Here is a 12589-nt window from a genome sequence, read left to right on the forward strand (position 1 = left end):
CACTCGACCTCTCCTTACCGCTTACATTGGGAATTGAACCACGGGGCTGGGAGCTCATGACTGTAATCCAAGCCACTTGGGAAGCCGAGATTGGGAGGACTAAGCTCCAGAGAAGCCTGGGTGGGAGTCAGGCACGGCGACCGCTACCTGTTATTCCCTTTGTGATGGGAAGTGAGACCCAGCCCAAGGTCCTGGCATGCGCAAGACGTGAGACCCTAATTTGAAAGCGGTCAGGAGGTGGGGCTAAGCAGTCCAGCACTTGCCCAACAAGCCCGAGGCCCGGAACAAGCCCGGAAGACCACAGGGTCGGTCGGGTGCTAGTGTGTTCCAAGTGAAAAGTGATCATTGTGTAAATAAGACCTATCCCCCAACTTTTTTCTGCTTTCTCTTTCTGTGGTGTGAGGTCGTTGGAATGAGCTCGCCTATTCTGGAGAAACTTAACCGATTCTGAAAACAAGGAGACTGTGAAAAGGTCAGATTTTCACAAAAGAAAAATCTTGTGACGCCCCTCCTCCTTCTTTTTCCTTTGTCTGTTCTCAGTTTCGGTTGTTTCTGCGACTCCCACCAGTAAGGAAATGTCACCGTGCAAGCAAAACATACTCAAACCTGAGCAGGAGGCTGCTACTTTCCCAAGCTGGGAAGCGTGGGACTGAGACTCTCCCACCGTGACAAGGACACTCGGTTTAATTAGTAGCCTCTTCCTACTCGGTGTCTCTTTATCATTGCAATTATAGACCTCCTCTCCCCCCACCTCCGCTAGGGTGGCGGCCATTCCTTGGCAAAGCTGAAGCCCAATCTCTTCCTAGGTGCCCCTCCCCGCCATAGATGGGCTGGATAACCACCCAACCTACGAAAAAAGGCAAATTAACAAGAGAGGAACCATTTCCCACGCTGGCAAAGACTTGTTTCAAACACCAGTGAGGGAAAGTAGCAAGGAGTTGGTATCTGTACACGGGCATCACCCTGGAGGAGATGGAGAATGGCAAATCAGGTTGGAAAACTCGGCAAGACCAGGCCCTGCTTCTTTCCGGTGAGGATGTGGACAAGGAAGGATGGTGACCCACCCTCGGAGTACTGACTCTGTCCCCGGGGACGGGACCGTGAGATGGCCGACGGAGAGAATGGGGAGGGTTGGGAGGAGAAGAGAAATGACTGAGGTGAGTGGCTGTGGTGTACCGGGAACCCGGCCCCCACCCTTTCCCCTCTCCCACAGAGAGCACCAAGCCCCCGCCGGTCCGTGGGGTCGAGCTGTGCGGACTCCGCCAATTCAGCTCGCCCTACTCTGGGGGCAGCAACTGGCTCAGGGACAATTCCCAAGTCATCCGGAGCAACTGGGCCCTCAGGACGGAGAAGTTCGCTCGCCACTGGGGACGTTCGCTGGACTTCGCTGGAGTGATGATGGGTGTCCAGCAATTCCATCACAAAGAGCCTTTCAGAGAAGAGAGCCAATCCGGGAAGAAAGTGGAGCCAAGACGGCCAGGAGTTCCAAGGGCTTTTATTTAGGCCCTGGATCTAGCTGTGCCTGAAGCCAGAACAATTCCTGCACTATTTATTACGGGAGCTGTTTTCCTTCTCAGCCAGTGCCATTTGCAACCAAGCAGGTCACGGCCGATGTATTCGTCAGGAATAAAGGAATAAAGTATTTGCTGTTGACGGGGAAAGCAAATTGCTTGAAGTTGCATGGCTTGAAGTGGTAAAACTTGAATCCAAGACTTTTTCATTACAATCATGTCTTTTACCTCCCCTGACATTATGGTACCTCAAAGATTCCCGAGTGTCTGAGAGACACATCAGGGTGGGATACAGGATCCCAAGTCCCCAATTTTGCCTCTCTCTGCCCCCAAGATACTGCGTGTTCCTGCAGCAAGGCACTGCCGGTCTTGGCTCTCACTTTCCTCATCTGTAAAATGAGGCGGTTGCACTAGCGGGCGGTTAAAAGTCTCTTCCAGCTCTAGAAAGGGGGGAAAATCAATAGGTCCAAGATGCTAATGGAGCCTGTCCAAATGGGATGAATCGAAACCCAGTCTGAGGAAGGGACTAGGGCACCGCGCGCTAATAACGCTAGGCAAGGCCGACGCCGCGCGGTATGCCCTCCACAGCCCGGCGTGAGATGGAAGTTCTGCCCTGCCCTGCCCCATCCGCGCACGGAGACCCCACACCGCCCGTGGCCTGGGCTTGATTCTTTGCTACAAGCCTTGGTCTCTTCTCCTCCGTTCCCACATCCGCGAGCGGCTTCCCTGATGTCGGAGACAAAGGCAGCTGCCACGCACCGCCTTCCTGGTCGGTTTTCTCTTCTAGGAGTGTGTGTGTGTGTGTGTGTGTGTGTGTGTGTGTGTGTGTGTCCGTGCCAGTACTGAGGCTTGCACTCAGGACCTGTGCACTGTCCCTGACTGAGCTTTTGCACTCAAGGCTGGTGCTTTGCCACCTGAGCCACAGCTCCACTTTGGGGTTCTGGGTGGTGAACTGGAGTTAGGAATCTCATGGACTCTCAGTCCTCAGCTCTCGGCCTCCGGAGCAGCCAGGCTGATGGGGAGGAGCCACCGGCGCTGAGCTCCTCTTCCGGTTTCTGTCCTCCCGATCTGGCCGGTGAGCACGGTCACACCACCTTCCTGGAGACGCCGCTCTAAGCAGACCCTCCGGCCCGGTGTTGCCATGACTTCCTTCGCCTGGTGAACTGCATACTCCAGACCTGGTCTCTCAGGGCCTCGGGCACCTGAACCCAGGCTGGGGGAGGCTCGGGCCTCATCCTACGCATGGCACTTGTTACTGCTTCCGGGAGATGCTTCGAGGGTTAGCAGTTTGGTGCACCTGCTCGTCCTATTCTCTCCTGACTCCCCACTGCCAGTTCTCTGCGTGACAGCGAGTGCGGTCTTTTAAATAGATGGTTTTCCCATGCCCTTCCTGGGTTTGAAACTCTCTCCTGGCGCTCCATGATACTTGGAGTCAAAATCTAAGCTTCTAAACATGGTGCACCACGTCCTATGAGGTATGTCCTGTGTGATAACAGTCCAACCTCTTCCACCATTGATTCATAGGACGAAGCCGTGCTTCCTGAAGGAGTGGAGACCATGCTCCTCCAGCTCCTCCCCACCAGCCGCCTCATCCGCAGGGCTCGGCTTCCATGCTTCTCCTCAGGCAGGTTTTGTGGTTGTTTTTTTTTTTTTTTTTTTTTTTTATAGTTGTTACATTCTCTGCTGCTACACCCACCTGTGGCCAAAGAATCCTTCTCAACTCAGCGATCATGGCTGCCAGAACCAAACAACCGGGTGGTGCAGAACCCGTGGTTCTATTTACAGTGGCTTGCCCTGCTTGCCTTCATCAGCCACCGCTCGGTGAAGAACACAGGGCTGGAGATGCAAACACCCACCCTCAGAACGCGCGTGTGCGTTCGCGGCGTGAGACCCCAGGGGCTCCCGCGCTCGTGCGCTTACTGTCTTTAGTTCCTCGGGGTGGGGGACCCCTATGTCTGGCAAGGCAGCTTCCGGGCCCGGAGAGTGTGGAAAGGAAAGCCGGGAAGGCCAAGGGCCCAGCGAGGGGCGGAGGTGGTCCGACACTGGCAAAGGGAGCTCGCGTCACGGAGAGCGGTTGCCATGGTGATGGACCAGCCGAAGAAGGGCTCCGGAGCAAGCCGCTAGACGAGCTGGCTCTTAGAGCGGCACCTTACCAAACACTTAGAAAACACAAAAGGCAGGGGCCGAGGGGGATCCTGATTGTCCCTCCCTAGCCATCCGGCTGGGCCTGGATCCCAAGAAGCAGCTGGGTTTGTTTTGTTTTCCCCCCAGAATAGCAATTGTTGAACCAGGAGTACTTCTGTCCGCGCGTCCTGGGGTGCTCAAGTCATGCGGAGGCGGGAGGGGGTTCGGGGGGGGGGGGGTCAAGGAAAGGGCTTTCCTTCCTCGGTGCTGGCCCCGGCCGGGGAGGCCGTGCTCACGCGTCCCTGGGTTCCCGGGCCACTCACCTCCAAGACCCTGCCGCTGATGTACCGGTCACAGGTCTCACACTTAATGCCGAACTGGGAGTGGTAGTCGGCCTCGCAGTAGGGGACTCCGTCCCTGCAGAGGAGATTCACAGGGCGTGAGGCGGTTCCAAGGCCGGCGGGCGGCGGAGGGAAGGTCCTGGGGGGGGGGGGCCCAGGACCTGCTCGCTTCCTGCGGCCGCACTTGGGGCGCTCACTCAAAATGCCAACTCCTCGGATCCACAGGGTCAGGGGTTTTCTGGACTAGGGGCTCGGGGGCGGCCTCTCTCTGCGGATAATGCTATGTTTCCGGCACCCCCTCTTGTCTCAGTGGAATCCTTGAACGCCTGGTAACCGTGAGTCAGGCATCGTGCTACGGGCCGGGGACACCACGGTGACTACAACCGGGCCCCCGTCTTGGCAGGCACGGGAGTAAAAACCGTCCCCGAGACAGTTGCCAGCTCCCTAGGCCATGGGAGAGACCTCGCTGGGGGAAGTCCACTCGAGGCCGACTGTAAGTCCCGCACGCAGAACGGAAGCCCAGTAGCCCGGCACTGGTGGCTCACACTTAGGATCCCAGCTCCTCAGAAGGCTGGGGGCTGAGGATCAGGGTTCAAAGCCAGCCCTGGCCGACACATCCGAGAGCCTCTCAGCTCTAAGGGGCCCTCAGAAAGCCGGAAGTGGGGTGGGGCTCCTGTGGTGGAGCCCCGCCTTGAGCTCCAGCCCTGGAGGAGAGCGTCACACACCCCCGGGGGGGGGGGAGGCCTTGCGGGGTGCGGCGGCCACGGGAGCCGGGGCGAGGAGGGAGGGGGGGGCGGCGCGGGACACCCACTTGCTGATGTACTCCCCGGTGAGGATGACGCCGCAGGTCTGGCATTTGAAGCAGCTGACGTGCCACTGCTTGTCCAGAGCCAGCAGCGACTGGCCGTGCTTGATTTCTTCCTTGCACCCAGCGCAGTCTGCAAGGACAAGAGGACGCCGCCGATGAGCACATGTCGCCATCTTCCCATGCCCGGTCAAGGAGCCCCCCCCGCCCCCCCTCCCGGGGGCCCCGGCACGCATCGCGCAGCCAGAGACCCTACGAGGCGAGGGGAGAGGCCACTGGAGCCTCGGCCCACGGGCAAGGGGCAGGTATGGAGGAGGAGGAAGGAAGGACCGCCCTGCATCCGTCCAAAGTACCCCCGCACTGCTTGTCGCTGCCCCTCGAGTTGCCACCCATCAAGGACCTAGCGCGCGCTCAGGGCCCGTCGCATCCGCCTCACGGGCACACTCCACGCACAGACACAGACCACCGAGTGTGCACAGCCAGTCGCCGCCGGAGTTTGAACGCGGGGCCTCTGGGCTTGCGAAGCAGGTGCTCCGCCATCCGAGCCACACCCCCGGTCCGTTCTCTTGTGGGGAGGTACACGGGCCGGGCGGCCCGGTGTGTTCTGCGGTCAAAGCCGGCCCTTCGCTTGCCCGTCGTGGTGCCGGGCGCGCGGGAGGAGGGCAAAGCGTGTTTGGTGGAGGAGTACGCGCGAGGGGGTCTTGCCTTTCCCGGGCCGAGAGAGACCCAGCGTCCGTTCCGTGCCGGCCCTTCCCCCCGGGGGCTCTACGCCCACGGCCCCAGGCTGCGAGGATTCGCGGGTGGGTGAGACTCTCCCACACCAGGTACGCGTGCGGCCAGGCCCACAGAGTGCGGGCCGGGCCCCGCGGGCCTCCGGTTGCTCCACCCGCGTCCGGAGGGGCAGGAAATGGGGTCGGCGTCCAAGGTTCTTGGGGGACTCTGGAGATTCAAGCCTGGCTGGCCGGAAGGCCCGCGTTAGAGGGGGAGAGGGTCGTGGGGCAAAGTGACTCGAGGACAAGGCTCTCTGTTGCCACCATAGGACAAAGGCACGAGCTGGAGCAACTGGGGAGGAAATAAGCCACATACAGAACGGCGGGAAGCCGTCTAGGGTGGGGGGGGGTTCCGGCAGGCTCCGGGGAGCCAGCTGTCCACGTCCATGTTCCTCTCGCTTCCAAGATGACCACCTTCGGCGGGCAGAGAGCATGGCCGCCGCCTGCGCCTCCCGAATCCCCCGCGGTGCCATCGAGGCCTCCCGGGAGCCCGGGCAGCCGTTCTCAGGCCAGTGACCCGTGTCATCTCCTCCACTGCGGTCAGCAGAAAACAAACGGGGCTGGAGACCCAGGGCCAGGCTGCACGTGGTCTCAGGCGACGAATCCGGGAGGCAAGCAAGTCCCGCAGCTGGTATCGGGGTGCTGTCGCCGCGGGTCTCGTGTCTTCCCGTCTGTGTGACTTGGGGAGCTCCTCGGGTTTGTGCTCCTCGAGCCTCAGTTTCCTTTTCCAGAAGAGGGCTACTCTGATCTCCCTCGTGGCGTGGTAGTGACTGGAGGAGATGTTGCGGGGTGGGATTCTCAGGACGGGGCCGGCAGGGGGGGCGGCGGGGGGGGTGGGGGGCGGTGAGGGTGCTGGTGGTGATGGTGTTGGGTGGGAGGATAACCGTGGCGGTGCTGTCGGCGCTGCCGTCGCCGCGATCGCTGTTGATTCCCCTCCGCGGGATCCACAGGGAGACGTTTCTTCCCCCCCCATCCGTCTTCGTAATCGTTCCCGAATATTCCCTTTAGTCGCTGAGTAAACACTGTTTTTCCAGAATCTTTATCGCCCTTCAGGGATGAAACTCCATTCTCTTCCAGCTTAAGAGAGCCCCCAAACCAGACGCCCGCTATCTGGGGTCTTTGGTGCTCGTTTCCATACAGGATCTGGCTAGGTAAGAAGCCCAGTGGGGCCTCGGGCTGGCCGCCGCCCCGGCTCAGCTCACGGGGAGCTGGACTCACGGGGGTGGCCCCCGCATTCCGTTTCCCCTGTCGCTTTTCCGAGACGTCGTCGTTGTCTTTGAGGTTTTTCAGGTGGTTCTGCGTCCGTCTGTTCCGTCGTAGCACAAAGGCGTTCGACATACTCCCTACTCAAAAGCCGCCCCCCTCCCCCCGCCCCGTGCCCCCAACCCCTGGAGCACCGACGGCGTCCACCCTGGAAGAAAGCGTCTAGGACACACAGGCCCGGTGGCCCCAGGCCCTGATGCCGTTAGTTTGGGATAAGAAGCAAGAGAAGCCACGATCCTCAGCATTCCTAAGCGGATGGCGGCTCGCTCATTTGCCCCCCCCTCGCTCACTTTCCCTCTCCACCTCCTCGCTGCTCTGTCTCTTGTCTGTCTGTCTCTGTCTCTCTGTGTCTCTCTTTCTGTCTGTGCCTGTAGTAAGGTTGGAACTCAAGGCCTTGCTTAGCTTCCTTAACTTAGCACTGCTGTTCTATCGCTCGAGCCAAGCTCCACGCTGGGCCTTTGGTTGCTGTTGTTACTGTTCATCGGAAGGAAGAGTCTCATGGACTTTTCTGCGAGGGGCCGGCTCCAAACCACGATTCTCATGTCTGTCTCCGCTGTGTGAGTAGCTCGGATTTGGGGCCTGAGCCCCAGCACCTGACCTTCCTCTAACTCCTAATCAGAAGGGTGAAGCGGTGGTACTCAGGAGCCGCCCTTTGCGCGTGTGCTCACACCCGAGCCTGTCACCGGCTGAGGAAATCTGTCACCTGCGTCTCGCCACACACACAGAAACGCAGCCCAGGCGCGAGAAACAACGGAGGTAGGACTCTTGCTCCGTGCTCCTCCAGCGTGCTTCCCACTCTACACCTCCGTCCTGGTCACACCCTACGTTTAACCGAGTATTTTACACAGGTGTAGACGGGTGTGCCTGCTATCCGCCACAGCCTCACGAGAATCAGCGATCGATCCCATCCTTCTGTCGCAGCAGGGCGGGCCCAGGCCGGCGGAGGACCCCTGGCCCTGGGATCTTCTGTAACCCCAGCCACGGGGGGGGGGGGGCACTCCACAACCCGTTATGGCTCTGGATGGTGCTTTCAAGGACTCAGTTAGTCCAGCAGCGCGGGCCCTGCGACACCTCGATGTGAGGCCTGTCCAGAGCGGAAACTAGTTCTCCAGCATGACCGGGGACTCGAAGGAGGTGCTTCGCGGCTTCTGGGGCAAAGGAGGCTTTCCCGGTCCTTCCCCTAAGCTGGCTGCCGTGGGGGGAGCCTCTGGGGGTTCCTGGAGGTCGATGGCAGTGGGGTGGCCCCCCCCCGCCTTGCTCGGAGGCCGTGCCGGTGCCCGGTGCCCGCTCGGCCCCGCGCCGGGCCGCCGCGCAGGCTAATGGGCCTCCGTCGATTCCCCCGCCGGGCCAGCCGGGCGTCCCCTAAGGCGAGCGGGCGGCCACGGAGCCCCGGGCGGCCAGCAGGCGGGTCTGCGGGTGCGTGCGGTGCACGCGGCTCCGCGAGGGCATCTGGGGCAGAGCAGGACGCACGCACGCACGCACGCGTGAGCGGCATGGGCTCCCAGGCTCGCTCTGGCGTGCACTCTTCCCCGGAGCCTGGCCCGCCGGTGACGTCTAGCATGGCATGGTATGGCGGGACACCCCGGCCCCCCCCACCCCCCCCAGCTGCCATGCTCCGTCTTAGAAACGGCCCGGGAGTCACTCAGGGCGCCGGCTGGGAGTGCCGCCCTCACGTTCCGTCCCCAGCGGTCCCGGGGGGGGGGGGGGCCCGAGTCTGTATCTGCCCGCGTGATGCTGACCGAGGGGCCGTGGAACTCTCTGGCAAGCGTGGCACAGACCTGTGGTTTGCGGCCAGGGCACCCCCCACTTCCCCAGGGCACCCCCACCTCCCCAGGGCACCCCCACCTCCCCAGGGCACCCCCCACCTCCCCAGGGCACCCCCCACTTCCCCAGGGCACCCCCCACTTCCCCAGGGCACCCCCCACTTCCCCTTCGGCGAGACTCGCTGCACATCCTTTCTCCATGGACTTCACCCCAGTTGAGGACTGCTGCCCGGGGGCCGGGGCTCGCGCCCGGAGCCCTTGCTACTCAGAAGGCTGAGAGGAAGACCTTGGTTCAAAACTAGCCCGGGTGGGGGGCGTCTGTGAGGCTCTTAGCTCCAATTAACTACCCACCTCCCCCCCCCCAAACAAAAAAGCCAGAAGTGACACATTGGGCTAACCCCACGGCGCTACCCCGGGGGCATAAGATCAGGACCCCAGCTCGTCCCACCGTGGGGGCTGAGACACAGGCACGGGCCGCCCCCGCTGCCGACCGGGACGCCCACCTGCCCCGCGCCGTGCCGGGGACCCTGAGAGCTCGGGCAGCAGGCCTCCTCCGAAGTCCTGTAGGGCGGGGCCGTCTCCTGCCCCCCCCCCCCCCGCCCCGCCCCGCCTGCAGGAGTGCCGCGTCAGGAAACCTTGGGGGGACCGGGACCCCCGACGGGGAGCTGCGGGGAGAGACTCACGGCTGGGTCCCCGGATCTTGATGGGCTTACTGCTGGTCATGGACTGGGAGCAGGTCTGGCACACACAGTCTTTCCCACTGAAGGTCACCTTGTCTCCGATGGGGAAGGGCTTCCTGCAGGAGGGAGGAAGACAGACATCAGCTGCTCCCGTGCCGGGGGTGCCGAGGCCACCGGCGACCCGATGATGCGTGCGTTCCCAGCACTGGGGCAGCACGCACACGGGCTGCCCCTCCCCCCGCCCCACCCCCCTCGGCCGCCGATCCCCGCTGGGTGGACTCTCAGTTAGGGACCGCGAGGACAGAGCCGGAGGCTTTGAGCCGTGTGTGTGGTCACCTGACTCACACGTGGCGAATCGCGCTGCGCATCTGCACCTACACCTCTCACCCGGAAGGAGAGGCTCGCCCCCTTCTTTGTAAAAAACATTTTCTATTATTATTATTATCTCCAAGCAGTTTACAAAGGAATTGCCACTTAACAGGGAGTAATTGACGAGTACAACGCATCCTGGTCACTGCCGCCCCTTTCCGCCCCCTCCCCCACCCCCTCCCCCCTCCGCCCTCCTCTCCTCGTCTCTTTACTCCCACCCCTCCCACCCCGCCGCACCACGTTCAAGGGGCCGCACCCATCGCCACGGCCGAACTATAGAATCCGTGGGTGTGTGGGTCAGGAAAATGTGGCGCACGCGCCCACTGGAACTGTGCTCAGCCGCTGGGAAGAAGGGTGCGCATCCTTTGTGAAGAAAGGGACGTCTGGGGAAGCATCACGTTAAGTGAGGTAAGCCAGGCCTGGCGACACAAAAGATGCATGTTTCTCCTTGTTCTTTATTATTAACGGACTGTATGGTTATCACAGAGCTGACGGACAGCGGGATCACAACGGGATGAGTCAGGTAGTGAGGGCATTTCCTTTCCTGCAGTGTCTTCTGTTCCCTCCCTCTCTCCCAGACCCTCGAGGGGTAGAGTTCACTGTCACCAGCAGCCAGGGAGCTCCACTGCTGTACTTTTTCACCCTTTTCCCCTGAGTCCTATACCCTTCCCCCAGCCCTTCTGAAAATATACGCTTGACTGCACCATACTTAAGGGAAAGAACGCAGAATCATAAAACAACAACAACAACAACAACACTAAAAACAGGAAAAGGAGAGAAGTCTCTCGTTTCCATATCTTGGAGTTCATTTCAATATGTCTATCATTTTATATAACCTGAAGAGCTACCCAGGCATAATAAGAGTGTCTTCTTTCCGTCTCCCAGTGCCCATGTTTTAAGTGAATGAATGAATGAATTTCCACCGAGTGATTATATTTTCTTAGACACTGCCATCCGTCCCCACCAGAGCAATGAAGCCTGTTGAGATTGGTTTGGGGAAGAAGGGGTGCCCCAGCGTGGGGGAAGGGGTGAATTGAATCAAGGGCACTGTATGCCTGTGTGGGTATGTGAAGGTGAAAATCCCTTTATAATTAATTGACGTTAATAAAAAAAATAAGGAAAACAATTAAAAAAAGAAACTGGTTGGTTACTTTAACGGGCAACTAACCAGTGGTTATTTTGTGGAGAAAATAACCCAATTCACCTATAAATCCCTTATACACACCCACACGCGCGTGCGCGCACACCCACACCCACACGTACTCTAATCATGCTTTATTTATGACTTAATTAGAGTTGGCCAGTAAATTTTAACGTACTTGTGGGCAGGGCTGAAGTTTTCTTCATTTTTTTTTCCCATTCCCTTAATGGGATCCTTGGCCTGCCACGGGCCCTTAATGCACATTTGCTAAATTAACAAGGGACTGGCACGCCGGGCCGGGTTGCGCTCTCCAGCCCCAGGGAGGCCCTTAGGGAAGAGGGGCGGCTCCGGGAATCATGAAAAGAACAGCGAGCACAGGCACACGCCAGAGTGAGCCCCGAGGACCCCCCACAGGGCTGGGGTCGTCCCAGCGTCAGCCGCCGCGGCTTTTTGTAAACCTAGTTGGGGGGTCATTTTCTTTCTTTCTTTTTTTTTTTTTTGGCCATTCCTGGGCCTTGGACTCAGGGCCTGAGCACTGTCCCTGGCTTCTTTTTGCTCAAGGCTAGCACTCTGCCACTTGAGCCACAGCACCACTTCTGGCCATTTTCTGTATATGTGGTGCTGGGGAATCGAACCCAGGGCCTCACGTATATGAGGCAAGCTCTCTTGCCACTAGGCCATATCCCCAGCCCTGGGGGGTCATTTTCGATAGACTGAGGCTTTCAGAGATGGGGCCCCGTGCCAGGGACATTCTGCAAGGAGGAGAAAAGCTATGCACAGGCACCCTCGTATCACTCGGGGATGACGGAGGGGTACAGGAGCCCGGGGCAGAGCTCTCAGGGACTAGGGTCATGGATTGTCCTTTCGGGGGGCCTTTGGGGGGTGGGGAACCATGGGCCTGGGGCTGAGCCCTCTACCCTGCTTCCGTCAGAGGAGAACGCAGTGGTTCGCGTCGGACGCTGCTGCCGGAAGGATGGAAAGCCACCGGCCCGTGGGCCGTGGTGGGGCCAAGGGCTCCAGCGGAAGCCCCGGAACGGCCCAGGGGGGGCCGTGTCCTCCTCCCCCCCCGGTCCCGGCTCCCCCGCTCACCGGCACAGGCTGCACACGAAGCACTTGGGGTGGTAGGTGCGGCCCAGCGCGGAGATGACCTCGCCGGTGATGAAGTCCCTGCAGCTGTCGCAGCGCGTGCCGTAGAGCTGCTGGTAGTCCTGCGTGCAGATGTACTCCTGGTTCTTGAAGAAGAAGCCCGACTGGGCCAGGCCACAGCCACACACTGGGGGAGGGAGGCAAGGAAGGAAACACGGGGGGCTCAGGGCCGGGCAGCCTGAGGCTCCACGGGGGCGGGGGGGACGGGTGGGGAGCCCCGTGTTGGAGTGGCCGGACAACGGGGGACCTCAGAGCTCAGAGTCTCTCGGAGCCAGCGAGTCTCGGGTCACCTGCGGGACGACGCGGAGCCTCTTCAGAGGAAGCCACCGGGCGCTGTGTCAGGCCCCCGGGCGATGGCGACCCCGTCCACATCCTAATGGGTGGTCCAGGCGATCCCCCCGCCCGCCGCCTGGGAACCACGGACCCGGCGCGACCCTCTGAACACGTCGAGGTCGAGGCTCCAGCCCTCGTGTGATGTGACGCGACGCTAGCATCGCGGGCCCCCCGGGCACTTCCTGGGGTTCAGGGCTACCGGCGAAGGAGCCAGGACGACACCCCAGGCCCCGAGCCCCGAACAGGAGACACGTGTGGATGGACGGCAAGAGGGTGGAGGGTCTGAAGTTCTGAAGTCACAAAGGTCTGGGCTGTCCCCAAGCACAAAGGACAAAGCACAGGG

General features: G+C 60.7%; 1 protein-coding gene across 4 annotated transcripts in view; it reads right to left on the minus strand.

Moving 5' to 3' along the window:
- The window catches only part of Ablim3 (actin binding LIM protein family member 3), an 88951-nt gene that overhangs the window by 31797 nt on the left and 44565 nt on the right, over positions 1 to 12589 (minus strand). For all 4 annotated transcript variants that reach the window (XM_048331197.1, XM_048331199.1, XM_048331196.1 and 1 more), the window contains 4 exons: positions 11857 to 12040; positions 9261 to 9373; positions 4788 to 4914; positions 3959 to 4052 (listed from right to left, as the gene is read on the minus strand). In XM_048331197.1, coding sequence (XP_048187154.1) covers positions 3959 to 4052; positions 4788 to 4914; positions 9261 to 9373; positions 11857 to 12040 — 518 coding nt within the window. The remainder of the gene's footprint in view (positions 1 to 3958; positions 4053 to 4787; positions 4915 to 9260; positions 9374 to 11856; positions 12041 to 12589) is intronic.

This window comes from Perognathus longimembris, chromosome 22 (assembly GCF_023159225.1).
Source record: "Perognathus longimembris pacificus isolate PPM17 chromosome 22, ASM2315922v1, whole genome shotgun sequence".
NCBI lineage: Eukaryota > Metazoa > Chordata > Mammalia > Rodentia > Heteromyidae > Perognathus > Perognathus longimembris.